The sequence below is a fragment of the Mauremys reevesii genome, linkage group 2 (assembly GCF_016161935.1).
Source record: "Mauremys reevesii isolate NIE-2019 linkage group 2, ASM1616193v1, whole genome shotgun sequence".
Lineage (NCBI taxonomy): Eukaryota > Metazoa > Chordata > Testudines > Geoemydidae > Mauremys > Mauremys reevesii.
Window position 1 is genome coordinate 239,721,384 of NC_052624.1, and position 16,639 is coordinate 239,738,022.

The 16,639-nt window shown below is 39.3% G+C and overlaps 1 protein-coding gene across 3 annotated transcripts in view; it reads left to right on the forward strand.

Moving 5' to 3' along the window:
• Positions 1-16,639, forward strand: part of RALYL (RALY RNA binding protein like) — a 280,552-nt gene that overhangs the window by 236,607 nt on the left and 27,306 nt on the right. For 2 of the 3 annotated variants that reach the window (XM_039527487.1, XM_039527486.1), the window contains exons 6-7: positions 3,848-3,961; positions 11,469-11,665. In XM_039527487.1, the coding sequence (XP_039383421.1) occupies positions 3,848-3,961; positions 11,469-11,665 (311 nt within the window). The remainder of the gene's footprint in view (positions 1-3,847; positions 3,962-11,468; positions 11,666-16,639) is intronic. The other variant, XM_039527488.1, reaches the window with a different exon arrangement.

A 16,639-nucleotide genomic window follows, 5' to 3' on the forward strand; every position in this document is an offset into this window, starting at 1 on the left:
ATTAGAAGTCCGAGCTCCCAGATTGCTCTTCTAACATAAAATAAGCTGGGTGAATTTGCATTCTTTTCTGAATATATTTCACCTAAATTTAGTTGACCATATTTTTCTCTCTTCTTTTTCTAGCCATTTGATTTAAAATTGTTCCATGTTAGCAAGAAGGTGCTCAAAAAATGGACCACATAACTGATAGTGTTCATGTATGTTAACAGTATGAAGCAGCAGATGGAAATAGTTCTATTGATGCTAAATGTCAAACTTTTTTTTCTGATGGAAAAAGATGCAGAAGCTTTTCAAGTATGGTATTTCTTTTTTCTAAAATTCCAAACAGGAAGAAAATAAACAGGTTTCTCTCTACTGTGTTTATGAATGGGTAGTAGGCATTTAAGAAGAGACCTCATATCAAGCTGTACCTTTAAATGGATGAATTCATTTGGACTATATAGTTTATGTTTGGCTTCATCAGCTAACCCATTTTTGCACTGAAGTCTAAAGTACTGTAATAAGATAAAATGTTTTATGCTAACCTGGAGGGGGTTATATAAAACTATGACATATTTCTATACAAAGAAATCTGAATCATATCTTGCAGGTGAATCAATTTGTATTTATGGTAGATAATGGTTTCCAAATATTGGGCAATTCAACAATAGCACTTCCATTTCAAATATGTAATTGACATCCACCTTCATTCTCTGTTTTGAGCTGAGTGCAGGCTGTCATTTATACCTCCACATTTTTATAAGGAAAAATAAATACTAGAAGACACTTTTCCTCATTGCAGAGGACAGGAACTGTTTTCATAGTGTTTTGCACAAGCACAAACTAATAAAAACCAAGTAAGCTATTCCATTATTTTTTATCCTAGTATTTGAAAGCAGATAAATATGTTTGAAAATATGTAATCGTAACCACAGTCTCTTATGTTTGTAAAAAACTTTGTTGCTTGGATGAGACCTTATTAGAAAAAAATCAGAATGACGGGACGTTTTATTGGAGAGTTTAAAAAAAGTAAGGGCTAGCCATCTATGACAGCTGTAACACACAAATCTTAATTGTAGTGCTTTAATGCATTACATTTTCTTCTATATATGAACACTTGGCCTGTTCTCTCACACCAGTTTTTATAACACTGTAATTCCATCAGTTTCTAGGGAATTACAGGTAGACACTAGTGAAATGTAACAGAGCAGAATTTGATCACGAGGGTCAGACAATCAAAGGCCTGCACAAATCCCTGCAAATCAGAAGTCCATGCAAATCAAATACCTGTCTCCCTTTTCCCCTACCCACACACCCACGAGTGGCTGTATAGCAAATGTTGTGTATTTGAAAAATGCGGCCGTTGTCTTTTTCTATTATCTTGCCCTTTTTTGTTCACTATTGACCTGAAATGAGTGCTGTTGTATTGGAAATTCAGACACATTGCCTCAGGCAAAGTTTGAGAAAATGGGTTTGGCACTAGAGAGTCCTGTAAGGCTGAGGAGAAGGAGTTCTCCCACTGCAGGCAACAAGTAGCAGTAGGGCTAATCCATGGCTGCTATTGCAACTTCAGAGTTTTACTGCTAGATTCACAGAGTTATCCGGGCCTGCCTCCCACCACATTCTTCCTCCCAAACCTGGGCCCCTATGGTAGTACACAGGGAGCCCCTGTGGAGCTGAGTTTTGTGGCATGGGTTGAGTGGTAACCCACATGTACATGCCCTTTCATCCTGCACCAACCTTTCCCCTGAACAATGGGGATAGATTCTGAGCATCTTTTAGGTTGGAACTAAATATCATGGGTTTCTTGTGATGTCTATTCTGACTTTTTCATTCTTAGGTTTGTCAAGCCTGTCACTTCCCAGTGAGGAAGCACCTCAAAACTGCTGCTTGGCCACGTTAGGTGCATCCCCAGCAGGCTTCTAAGCAGGCTGCAACAGACACACAGCCTTCACTGTTGGGAAAATTCATATATCATCATCTTGGAATGCATGCTGCTTCTTCAGTCCACTATTAATAGAAACATGCCCCTTCTCCCTCAAGGGAAGCAATAGCATTTGCTTATAAAAGTTGTCAGAACCTTAACATTTTGTTACAACATTTGGGCATTGGGCAATGACAAACCCAAGACCCATTTTTCTTTGAGACTGTTTTAAGCCCTGTGAAAAATGCTGCAGAGTAATGGGAAGGACCATTCTTGGGTTAACTGCTGCATTTTCAGATGGCTGAATAGCATGGCCTGGAAACCCCTAGATTAAAATAAGGTCACAGAGGCTGCTGAAGCCTCTCATAATAGTAGTATGCTATATTCTATTCTTGTTATCGGGATTTAATTGATTGATGAACAAAGCTCAGAAGGCTCAGAGGTTTAGATCAGATAAGTACCCAATAGTAATATGGCTTGTTTGTTCTCCAAAGAGGTTAAGGTTTGAACAGAAGGGAGAGCTCCTCTTCCATGACAGTATTCCCCTCTTCTCCAGTGGTCCAGAATCTATGTGAGAGCAGCAAAGAGTCTTGTGGCAGCTTACAGACTAACAGACGTATTGGAGCATGAGCTTTCGTGGGTGAATACCCACTTCGTCGGATGCATGTAGTGGAAATTTCCAGAGGCAGGTATAAATATGCAAGCAAGAATCAGGCTAGAGATAATGAGGTTAGTTCAATCAGGGAGGATGAGGCCCTCTTCTAGCAGTTGAGGTATGAACACCAAGGGAGGAGAAACTGCTTTTGTAGTTGGCTAGCCATTCACAGTCTTTGTTTAATCCTGAGCTGATGGTGTCAAATTTGCAGATGAACTGAAGCTCAGCAGTTTCTCTTTGAAGTCTGGTCCTGAAGTTTTTTTGCTGCAGGATGGCTACCTTTAAATCTGCTATTGTGTGTCCAGGGAGGTTGAAGTGTTCTCCTACACGTTTTTGTATATTGCCATTCCTAACATCTGATTTGTGTCCATGTATCCTTTTACGTAGGGACTGTCCAGTTTGGCCGATGTACATAGCAGAGGGGCATTGCTGGCATATGATGGTGTATATTACATTGCGTATATTACATTCCTGTTAGATCAGTACTTCTTCTTACAAGCCCAGCTGGAAGCAGGGAGTGCAAGGGTTCACATAAATGAAAAATAAAGTACAGCAAACACTTTGGCATCTCACTTGAGATAATAATTTATTGGAATTGGCTTGCCAGTCCATAGACTGGATCACAAAAATAGTATTTTTGTATTTTATCTGCAGCTGGGAAAGTACAAGAAGGTACTATGAATTGAAAGCTTTAACAAGCAATAATATTCAACATCTTCTTTTGCAATAAAGTTGTTTACTGGGACAAAACATTATATTCATGGCTGCTCCAACATTTGTTACTATTTAGTCTTGTTGAAAAATACCTACTGTTGTGTAGGGACTCTTTATAATTATTATTATTTTATAATATTAGAAAATTGCACTGCAAAATACCATTACTAAGCTGTAAATTGCCTGTCATGTTTGAATCATTCCCTGTATTTGAATCTATGTCACATCATAGGTTTATTGTCACTGAACATTACTTGCATTTGCCAAGATGGAATCTGATATAGCCTTAACTGTTCTGCTGCAAACATTTATTACTGAGCTACAACCCCCACATGACCTTCTGCCACTCAAGATTTAGTACCATGCATTCTACTGGGATTCCACATTTATAACCGACAAAATTGGTTTTAAATGCTCATTCACCAAAAGAACTGAAAGAAATCATAGTGTAGTGATATTAGGAAGTGTACTTTGAGCTATATTTACCAGGGAAAGGGACAGAATATATTCAGATGCGTCTTTGGGGTGAAATCGTTTCTTTCATGTTTTCTGCCTTTTTTTTCCTCCTTCCTCAGTGAAATCAGATGAGTTGCAAACAATCAAGAAGGAATTAACCCAAATCAAAACAAAAATTGATTCCTTGCTAGGGAGACTGGAGAAGATTGAAAAACAGCAGAAGGCTGAAGCAGGTAGGTGAAAATGATTTTTAGCCACAGACAGCTTATTAAGAGATTAAACAAACCAGGGCATAGTTATCATTCCAACTGACAAAACAGAGAAAAATAAAAGCTTTACAGACATTTTGCTACATAATGTAGGGTCAGAATGAAGGTAAATGAAACCACAATTTGGACTGATGGAATAAGATTTTAATATCTTTCACGGTCCTTACAACAAAATAATTTCAAGAATATGTTCTATAGTATAGTAGCAAAAAAAAAAAATCCAACTAGCTCTTCAGGAACCAAAGATGCTTTATAGAAAAGAATTTTTAGAGAGACAAATATATTCTTGAACATGCAAAAGTATTTTACCTATTGTCTATGTTAGAAAATATTGCCTCAATATACAGTAGCTATGCTGAGGTAGTTAGGCCAGGCTAATCCTCACCATAGACCTGCTGCACCAGTGTAAAGCAGGGAATGTTCTAGTTCTGAATCAGCTTACCCCCAGTTTAGACAAGCCTTTAGATTTACAAAAGCTCATTCTGTCCTATTATCAATATAACCAAAATCCTCATTCATATAATTTCAGTGGTCAAGCTTGCAGTTTAATGATCTATGTATTACCCTGTTAGTGCCGTAATGAAATGTCATAAGAAAGTTAGTCATATTTTCATGATGCTGCATTGAAAATTAGCCACATAATTCCTATCAATGCCAATGGTACTTTCTTAGCTAATTCCTTACATATCGCACCAACCACCTGTATATTGTATGTACATCACGGGCTTTGTTACTTAGAAGCTAGTTATAATCAGTCACAAACAACCCTACATATAGGGTTAGTTCCTTAACTGGTGTAGATCCATAATTTGGCCCATAAAAATAAGGTTATTTTTCAAATCTATGACAGATAGTAAATATAGAACTTGATATATCTTTATAGGAGAAGTGTGCACAAGATGCATTCATTATCTTTACATTAAAATTTAAAGTATGCAGTGGTGCTGTAGCCATGTTGGTCCCAAGGATAATAGAGAGTCAGGGTGGGTGAGGTAATATCTTTTATTGGACCGACTTCTTTGGGTGAAAGACACTAGCTTTCAAAGATCTTCTTCGGGTCTAGGAATGTACTCAGAGTGTCATGGTGTTAAACACAAAGAAGAACAGATTGTTTAGCATAAGTATATAACACATATTTACAGGAAACATTAAAGGTGAAATGGCCAGTTAACACCTCTCCAGTCATAGAGGAATAAGGGGAGGGGAGGACATTTGGAGGGGGGGTATTAAGTGGGTTATAGATTGTTGTAATAAGCCATAAATCCAGTGTCTCTATTCAATCCATGATTTTTAGTATTTAGCAAAGTTATGAATTTATGCTCCCAGGGTCGTCTTTTGAAGGTGTTGCACAGGTTTCCTTTGAGAATGAGGATTGAGAGGTCAGCTATAGAGTCATTTTGTCAAAAGTGTTCACCCAAAGGTGATATGGTTTTTGTCTTTTATCATTATTCTGTGTGGGTTCATTCAAGAGCATAGTGAATGGAGATATGTCTACAGGTCTTGCATCAGTTGTTCTGGCAGTGTCTGGTGCCGCTTTGAGTTGGTGTGTCCTGGTTTGTGGGGAGCTTGCTTCTGATGATGAGCTTGGAGAGGTTGGGGGGTTAGTTGAATGCCAAAAGAGGAGTTTCAGGAAAGATTTCTTTCAGGATATGGTCTCCATCTAGTATGGATTGTAATTTTTGGATGATACCATGCATGGAATCAACAACCAGCACACATCCATGAAACTCTCTAGAACATTCCCCATCCCACACTCTGTGAATAGATAGGTGTTAACATAGACGTCACCTTGAATGGTCCCTTGAAATGTGTTAACTACTTATGCTAAACAATCTGTTCCACCCTGTATTTAGCTGTGACATTCTGAGTTCATTTCCCAGACCCAATAAAGAGCTCTGTGTAAGCTCACAAGCTTGTCTCTCTCACCAACAGAAATTGATCCAAAAAAAGATATTAACCCACCCACCTTGTCTCATTAAAATTTTAAGCAAATTAGATACAAATTGGTGATATAGTCAGAGACAGCACCCAAATGAATCACTGGTCTACGGAAATGAGTTGAGATGGCATATCCCCACTTCAGGGAGCTTTTATATAAAATCCATTACTATGCAAAACAAGCCACATGTCATTGGACTTTGAGAACCAATTTGCACTTTTGCTAAAAAGGATTGTAATGTACTCATTTAAATATAAATCAGCTCAAAGAGAAAATGTTGATTCATATTGAATCTTACTATTATTTCTCCCAAAGTACTGCAATGAATACCCTTCAGAGTTCTCTTGATAAGAGGGTAGGAAATGGATACAGTGGTCCAGATTCTCCATTAAATTCAGTGGAATTATTCTGGATTTACACAGATATAACTAATATCACAGTCTGGCCCAATCATTTTTAAATCACTGAGATGCAGATCCTGTCCCCTTGCTCTCCATTCCTTCTACCAGAAAGGTGGGAGGGGAGAAAGATTCTTGGAGCCGACACAAAGGATTTGCAGAATGGTTCCATTGCTGTTCTATGGTCTGATGTGAGAATTCCTTCCCTTCATAGAATCATAGAAGATTAGGATTGGAAGAGACCTCAGAAGGTCCTCTAGTCCAACCCCCTGCTCAAAGCAGGACCAACACCAACTAAATCATCCCACCCAGGGCTTTGTTAAGCCAGGCCTTAAAATCTCTAAGGATGGAGATTCCACCACATCCCTAGGTAACCCATTCCAGGGCTTCACCACCCTCCTAGTGCAATAGTGTTTCCTAATATCCAACCTAGACCTCCTCCACTGCAACTTGAGACCATTGCTCCTTGTTCTGTCATCTGCCACCACTGAGAACAGCCAAGCTCCATCCTCTTTGGAACCCCCCTTCAGATAGTTGAAGGCTGCTATCAAATCCCCCCCTCACTCTTCTCTTCTGCAGACTAAAGAAGCCCAGTTCCCTCAGCCTCTTCTCATAAGACATGTGCCCTAGCCCCCTGATCATTTTTGTTTCCCTCTGCTGGACTCTTTGTCCACATCCTTTCTGTAGTGGGGGGCCCAAAACTGGATGCAGTACTCCAGATGTGGCCTCACCAGTGCCGAACAGAGGGAAATAATCACTTCCCTCAATCTGCTGACAATATTCCTATTAATGCACCCCAATATGCCGCTAGCTTTCTTGGCAACAAGGGCACACTGCTGACTCATATCCAGCTTCTCATCCACTGTAATCCCCAGGTCCTTTGCTTCAGAACTGCTGCATAGCCAGTCGGGCCCCAGCCTGTAGCAGTGCATGGGATTCTTCCGTCCTAAGTGTAGGACTCCGCACTTGTCCTAGTTGAACCTCAGATTTCTTTTGGCCCAATCCTCCAATTTGTCTAGGTCACTCTGAACCCTATCCCTATCCTCCAGCGTATCTGCCTCTTCCCTCTGCTTAGTGTCATCCATGAACTTGCTGAGGGTGCAATCCATCCCGTCATTCAGATCATTAATAAAGATGTTGAACAAAACCAGTCCCACGACCGACCTTTGGGGTACTCCGCTTGATACCGGCTGCCAACTAGACATTGCGCCATTGATCACTACCATTGAGCCATACTTTTTTAACTTGCTGGCAAGATTGCTGTGGGAGACCGTATCAAAAGCTTTGCTAATGTCCAGATATGACATGTCCACTGCTTTCCCCATATCCACAGGGCCAGTTATCTCATCATAGAAGGCAGTCAGGTTGGTCAGGCATGACTTGCCCTTGGTGAATCCATGTTGACTGTTCTTGATCTCCTTCCTCTCCTCCAAGCACTTCAAAAAGTGCTTGTCCCCTGCAGAATTGTCCAGTACAAAGATGGTGTCTCCTGGCTGCATGCTGGATGAGGATTAGGGCATAACTTTGTTATTAAAATAAGGAAGAGGAGAGAGGGAGAGCATGTACATTCGGTTGGAATTTTTTAATTTTAATTTTTTTCATGACCTTACATTGCCATTCAGAAGGATATTCTAAGGACTCGGAGTTATTCCTTTAGGGGAATGATACATGTTAGAAACTGAACTCAATGTTTTTACTGAACTTATTCACTGACTAACCAGTAAAAGCTCAGGGGATAAACTCAGCTTGCAAATTTTGCTAGTGTTCTTTTCTTAGTGCTACCAATACCCTGAAATTTTTAGTAGGATGAAAACAGAAAAGATAAATTGAGGGTAAAAGATTGTCTTGTGGTTTTGTATCCCTAATGGTAGTGCACAGTTTACGTTCCCTTTTGCCTAAGGGCTTTAGATTCACTTTAAATACAAATAGTGCAAGAGAGAAGGGAGGTGTTTTTACATTAGTCTTTCAACAAAGAATCGATGTCACGCTTGTCAATCTCAGTTATGGGCTCAGGTTGGAAACTCAAACTCTACATGTGATAAATGTTGTGTTTTAATACTGTGGATAGCTGCAAGTTGTGTCCCTAACAACATACTTGTTTGGAAGCTTTTATATATAGATTTGGATCTATTTGGTAGAGCAAATAACTCTGTAAGCTCAATAGCTAGAGTTTATAGAGAGGAAAATGATTTTTAGGATGTTTGATGTGTCTAATTTGTTGGTGGAAATTTGGAGCAGGAAGCCACAACAGAGCAATGGCTAGCTGCTCTGACTTAGTAAGATGGCAGCAGTAGAGTATTTTTTTCTGTATATACAAAGACCAAGATTTTCAACAGGTGCCTAAAGTTAGGTTCTGAGGTGTGGATTTTCAAAAGATCCTAAAAGTTTTGGGTATCCAATGTAATGGGAGTTGGACACTTAAATCCTTAGGCATCTTTGAAAATCCTATCCCTAAGTTCTTAGTTAGACACTTTAAAAAGTGGCCTGATTTTCAAAAGTGCTAAGCCCCCCAACAACTCTCATCAAGATATATCAGGAACATAACTTTAGCACCCATTTTTGAAAGTCTTGACCAAAGCGTGGTTTTCCTGTCTCTTATTATATATATACTATAGTTCAACTCCTTATTTTATAATATCCTGTCCTTTTACATAGATATCTAATAGATTGTTAGTTAAGAATACTTTTATCATATTTCCCTTGCCTTATATTTGCTGTTTATAATTTTAAGACACTAAATTAAGTAAGCAGGGGAAAAGTTTGATATGACTTTCATAAAGGCAATGAGACAAAGTGCTGCATATAAAAAGGATTAAAATGTCCACTGCTTCTTATCTGCTGTTTGTCTTTACGATTCCCATTGTTCATTCTGAGCAGGAGTTCATGTTGCCTGTTCATGCTGTTTAATATTTTATGCAAAAAGTTTGTCTTCTGAAATTTCCAGCCTTTCAAGACATTCTCCTCCTTAGCACAGATCTTGAAATGAAGAAGAGCAGAAGCAATGCTTAAGCAAATGAAGAAGGTTTTAGGTGGTTACCATTTGTTGGTAGCACTACAAGTGTGTACCAAAAGACTGTTAAATCAAATGCCATAGCAGAAATGGGGTTGATACTATAGCTTATGCTAACATCACTGGTTATAACTATGAAGCTGTTATACTGATTAATATTTTATATGGCTCCATGGACTGAATTTTGCAGTAGCAATCTCTACAACCACACTGATTTCAAAGAGGGATGCCTATCATTGGCCTTAATTCTTTGAGTCCAAGATTCTTTCTGTAAAGATGTTAGGTCTAAGGAAACAAAGCCTTATTTATTCTGAAGCTTTAGCAAGCACAATTTGAGAGGGAGAAGGGTCAAAGGCTAACAAGACTGAAGAGATGAAAACAAATGTGTAGATACACAGAGGAGAAACTAGTGCTGTCTTTGCTTAAGATTATGAGATACATAACAGTGTAAGGAGTTTTGAGTACTAGCTATGGCATGTAATAATTTAAAGTAGAAACCATAATGTATTCATAAAGCTGAAAGATATACAACTTCACAGCCAATTTCAGATTCGTTCACTGTGTAACAAGATATGAGATGAGCTTGCTGGTAATATAAAACAGTCAGTTTAGAAAAGAAAGAAGCATCTCTTTTGTTTTGTAAGTTCCATCCCTGATAGGAATTGTCACTTTCAGACTGAAATGACGTTGCTATCCCAGCTACAGGCGAATAGTCCCCTAACCTGCTGTCATTTTGGGTGCATAAAGGTTTTCATCATAAGCTCCTAAAATGAATAGCAAAAAGAACAGGAGTCCTTGTGGCACCTTAGAGACTAACACATTTATTTGGGCATAAGCTTTCATGGGCTAAAACCCACTTCATCGGATGCATGCAGTGGAAAATACAGTAGGAAGATATACATACACAGAGAACATGAAAAAATGGGGGTTGCCATATCAACAGGAGAGAAAAAAAACTTTTATAGTGATAATCAGGATGTCCCATTTCAAACAGTTGACAAGAAGGTGTGAGTAACAGTAGGGGAAAATTTCTCTCTCCTGCTGATAATAGCCCACCTTAATTGTCTAGTCTCATTAGAGTTGGTATGGCAACACCCATTTTTTCATGTTCTCTGTGTATATATACACACATCTTCCTACTGTATTTTCCACTGCATACATCCAATGAAGTGGGTTTTAGCCCACAAAAGCTTATGCTCAAATAAATGTGTTAGTCTCTAAGGTGCCACAAGTACTCCTGTTCTTTTTGCTGATACAGACTAACACGGCTACCACTCTGAAGTGAATAGGAGTGAGTCTGTGGTCCCTCCAAGTCCCCTGCTCTGCTGCTCCTCCAACTACTCTATAAGTCAGTCTGTTAGTCCTCTCCCATCCCTACTGTGGACTTCTGCTGCCTGGGTGAAATTCTTCAAGGTATGGAGGACAAATGCAAGGCCATCTGCATTACTTAAGTCCCACACTAGAGCTGAACAGGGTGGACCAGGCAGGGGAGCTTCCATGAGCTGAGTGCCTTGAAAATGGTCTTTATGTTGACCCCACTTTGGCAGGAAAGGAAAGCAGCAATGAGTTTGAGCCAAAGGTAGGGGCCATAAATGGATCCAGTTGTCCCAGCACACGGTGCAAACAGAGAGAATGAGGAGGTGCTGCAACTGCTACTCCAGCCTCTAGTAATGGGACCAGTGTGACTAGTAAGATTTATTAACTGTATACTTATTGAGAAATAATCACACCAGGATTATGCAAATCCCTGCACACTTATTGGCCATTATCGTCTGTCATCCAGTGAGAGCACAGAGATTTACATTGATACATAACTGCACAATGATTATGCAAACTGGATTCCCACGACATAGCAGAGTTCAGAGAATTGCATGACTGGGACAAAACTCTATTTTTGCACCATTAACTGTATTTGGTCCCTTCACTTTGATTGGCTGAGTGCACCGGTGTTGCAGATTATTTATTCTGTAACTTTCAGAGTCAGGGAATTTGATAATATTTACCTGGTAGATATTAACATACCATATTTCATAAACCTAGCTCCATCTGGAGAATGGAGGCATGAAGTCTGCCTGAGATCATTGTTCATTCCGAGCAACAGAAAAGGTTACTGAATCTCTACAGGGTATGCTTTCCTTACAGAAGCTCAAAAGAAGCAAATGGAAGATAATGCTGAGTTGATCCAAGAGGAATGCATATCAGAGAATGCAGATAACTCTACAGAAGAGCCTATTGAAGTAGGGCCAGATGCAGATGGGGATGGAGAAGAGATGACTGATGGAATAGAGGAGGATTTTGATGAGGATTGCAGCAATGAGCTGGTAAGAAATTAACATGCCATGGCTATGTATACAGTTATTATGAATAACCATGGAAGTCCAATAATAATTTTTTAGGATCAGGATTAACAAAAATGTTAATTACACTTTGATGCTGCCTCCACCTCTAAGGGACTCCCCAGGCTTCCCCCGAATCCCCAGGATCCTGGGAAGACCCTCACTGCAGAGTGAGGAACCTAGAAGCCCTGAGAGCCCTGTTTCCAGACATGTCTCTCCAGGCTCCCAGCTCTGCATGGCAGGGCTGCACCAGAGCTGCAGACCTGGGAAACCCAGGCTCCCCTGCAGCCCACCAAGCAAGCTTTGTGAAAGTTCATCAAAACCAAAACATTTCTGCAAAACATTTTGGTTTTGACTAAACTGAATTTTCTGATGAAAACTATTGGAAAATTGCTGACTAGCTCTAGTGCTAATATTGTTCAAAGGAATTGGTTTTAATGCCAGTGGGAGCCATTGTATAGACAAGAGTGGTTTTTTCTGGTGTTTTTACCACTGTATTGATTAAACCAGGTTTCAGATTCCCTAATGTAGACATGGCCTAAATAGCTGAGTGTTGTACATCTTGGAAACCAGAGCCAATATTTGCTGTGGTTATGAAATTCTTGTATTTTCATGCCTGCTTGTTAATTACATCATTATTTGGAGCAAGACTCTTCCCCTTTCTGAGCCTCTGTTTTCCCATCTATTATATGGGAATAATGATACTTGTTCTCTTTTATAAAGTGTTGTGAGATCAATGGATGTAAAGCTGCTATACAAGTTCTAAGCAGTAGTATATATTTTACCTACTGGATACACTGTAATTCTCTATGGATACCTTTGCATTTGGTGACTTTACCTCTCTCTTTATTTCCCCTATGCAATATACAAATATAAAGCAATTCAGCCAGCTCCACAAGGCAAGCAGATTGCTTAGTATAGTGTAGTTTCAGTTGTGAGGCAGAGAGACCATGAAAAGCCCACTAAAGACATTACTTCCATGGCTTAGTTCATCTCCTATTCATACTGTATAAACAGTGCACAACTGTGTTCATTTTATGTATTTAGAAGTAATTTTAGAGCTTCCTGGGAGAATGCTGGAAAACTGACGACTGTGTTGCAGTCAGTGAGACCACTCTGTTTGCAAGAACTGTGAAACTTCAAGTTATGAAAGCTATTAGTTTTCTTTATTTACTGCTTCTCCACCAATGAGTGTCCTTAAATTCACCATTAGATCTGAAGATTCAGGTGACTGATAGAGTAGATTCCTCTACTGGTGCTCTTTGCCGTCCTATTGGCAGCATGTTGTTTTTCTTCATTTGTTCCTATCCAGTGGTAACTTAAAGCACCACTGACTTTAGTTATGTGAGGAAGTGAAAGAGCCACGCAATTAGAAAGAAGCGAGGGAGAAGGAATTGCTATGAAAGATTGCTGGAGAGCATATCTAAGCAATGGGTAATTCTTAGGGTGGCTGTTTTGGTTTAATTGACCTATGTGTCTTTCTTCAGCAGTTCTCATTCAGATATTCAGATCCTTGGGCAAGAGTTATAATGATATGGTATGGGCAGTTCATTATGTACCATACGTTATGAATTTCACCTATTCTATTATATATTTAATTTTGTTAAGATGCCTTCAGAAATTGACATAAATTTAATAGAAGATGAGATATATAAATATTATGGTCAAGTCATATGAAGTCTGGAGCATCCTTTCAAATCCCACTTAAGTCAATGATACTTCAATGACTGAAAAGACAATTTATATCTTGAAAATAAGAGTCTTCAGTGTGTTTGTCTATGTATTTGTTCCTTATCTTTTTTTTCCTGGAATAATTTAGTTATGTGGGGCTTGCTAATTCAACTTGCTTCTTGTTCATTTGCACACTCATCCTCTAGCTCTCAGACTCAAATTGACTCACATATCAGTTGATTGCTGCTCAAGTGAAAGACAGTGATCCCCTTAAGAGCAGGATGACTGAATAAACTGCTTTTTAGTAAGATTTGTCATATTCCTATTCAGAAACTATTTTTTCTGAAGTAGAAGAACCTACTTCTTGACACACAGGTTCTACTTTGTGAAAACAAGACAGATCAGCTTATTACAAAACAAGAAAACTTAACCATTGTTATTTGTTTTCTAAGAAACTTGGATCTTAAAGGCATTAGAACTCAAAGAACAGTAGTTGCACAGCAAATTTCTAATTTTAAAATGAAGCTGTTTGTGAGATAGTCAAGCAAAAGCCCATCTAGCCAATTTTTAATATAAAAGAAGTTTCACAAACACGATTTCATCAAACTTTCCACACACAAAAATTTATCCTGCGGCTAGAAACAAGCATGACAAATTTCAGTCTATAGGGCAAACTTTCTGAAATTTATAATCTCCTAAAAATAGGGATTTAGAATCAAGATGGGGAAAATATCTTTTCTACTGCTACACATATCAGAATAACAGATCATATACAAAAATATTTGTAAAGGTGCAGTGTTAATGTTATGACTTCCAAGCAATCAAGAAGATTTGAATTCAGGGACTAAGTTATTTCCTTGTAGAGAGAGAAGAAGAATCAAATAATTGATGATTTATCCTAGTCTAATTTATTTACAATACACACATTTTGAAAAGAAATGTTAGCAAGCAAAATCAATGCAGATTAAGTTTAGATTATAGAATCACAGAAATGTAAGGCTGGAAGGGACTTCATGAGATCTGCAAGTCCATTTCCCCATGCTGGGGCAGAACCAAGTATACCTAGACCATCCTTGACAGGTGTTTGTCTAACCTGGTCTTAAAAACCTCCAATGATGAGGATTCCACAACCTCCCTTGTAAATCTATTCCAGAGCATAACTACCCTTATAGTTAGAAACTTTTCCCTAATATATAACCTAAATCTCCCTTGCTGAGCCTTATACCCATTACTTCTTGTCCCACCTTCAGTGTCAACTTTGGGTGCCCAGTTTCAGGATGCATGCTACAACTTTATTAACTGAACATAAGGAGAGACACTATCTGCCCACTTCTCTCAGATACCAGACACAAAGCAGCTGGGTCCAGTGCAGGATTACAGGGCTCCCACCTCTCTGGACCTCTGCAATTTGGCCCAATAAGTGACAAATCCTTCCTGATCCCCAAAACAGGCAATCAGGCCTGCAGCATTATGAAAACAGTTTATTATATTTCAACTATAGGGATGGCGAGCAGGGCAGCAATGGTGACAAGATGGCCCCTGGCTGCCTGTGGAGGTTTTTGATGGAGGAAGGGCCCAGGAGAGCCAATCAGCCCCCCCATTCTTTCCCTGGCTGGCCAATGGAAGGCAGAGAAGCCCCTTCCCTAGCACACTTGCACATGCACTTGGAGGCACAAGGAGGAACTGGGCTCCAGCATGTCTGGGTATGAGAGCTTCCCTCCCCCTGCCAGGACTTAGCCCTGCAGATCTGACCAAACACCCTCCCAGCTAAAATGGGGTGAGGCATCTTAATTTGCTCCATAGGACAGTGCATTTTTTTTTACACAGATTTAGGCCCCAAATCAGCAAAGCATTTAAACCCATCTATATTACATTGTCAGAGGAGAATAGCATCCATCAAGTTGGATGTCATTAATAATAATCATAAACTAACAGTAGTTACTAATAATACAATGATGGTTCAGTAGTTATGCAGTCACTAGACCAGATTTTGATCTCAATTATACTAGTGTAGATCTACAGTAACTCCACTGACTTAAAGTACTACAGATTTACATTGGTATAACTGAGATCAGTGTCTAGCCTAGTATCTCCTCAGAATTTCCAGAATGGTATAACCATTGCTTCTTGCTGGTATGAATCCATGGACATAAGTGGAGTTATATCGGCATAAGATGTGAGTAGTGCAGTTGTGAGTCAGACCTTTAGTGTGATTTCTTTGAGATGTATTTTTATTGAATTATAGAACTATAAGAAATAGAGAAAATGTTTTGGGCCTGATTCTGATCTCACACTGATTTTACACTATGTAACTGCATAGATCAAGGGTTGGAAACCTTCAGCACAGTGCCCATCAGGGTAATCCTCTAGCGGGCCATGAGACATTTTCTTTACATTGACCATCCACAGGCATGGCCCCCCACAGCTCCCAATGGGAGCTGCAGGAAGCAGCGGCTAGCACATGTCTGAGGCCCGCACCACTTCCCGCAGCTCCCATTGGCTGGGAACAGCGAACCGCGGCCACAGGGAGCTGTGTAGGGCCGAGCCTGAGGGCGGTCAATGTTAGCAAAATGTCTCGTGGTCTGCAATCAGATTAACCTCATGGGCCACATGCCAAAGGTTGCTGACCCCGGCATAGATTCAATGCCGTTATTCCCCAGGTACACTGGTGCAGCTGAGATCAGAATTTATTCCCTAGCTATTAAGTACATTTCTGTTACATTTGCCTCAGAGATATTTAATTTCTCTATATTGTCCATTTTATAGCCCTCTGTATTGTATGTATCCAGCCTAGTCTATTTTCTTGTCATTTTTCTTGCTTTTACTGTCTTTAGATGGAGAATGTGTCAGACAAAAGACACCAGTAACTGAAACATACAGCGCTTAGGGTTAGTTTTCTTGCTGCATTCAGTTTTATCATGCAAAAATTAAATCACTGCCATATAATTTGATGATATCAATGCATCTTCTCTACCTTCAACACAGAACATTAGAACACACCACATATCTTGAACTATACACACAAGACCACATTTCGACCACTGAATTTCAGCTTTCTGACAAATTAGTATCTACAAATACAAATTCCATTTCAAAAAGTACATATTCCAAACATTTCCTAGCATTATAGAGCCTGATCCAAAGCGTATAGAATGACTGCAGTTAACTTTGGATCAGGCCCATTGTGATACTTTGTGTCCCTACTAGTAAGTAACAAGGAATTACTTTTGGTAAAATAGCAAATCTGCATGGAACAAGAAGATTTAAATTTACTTGCATTTTTTACAA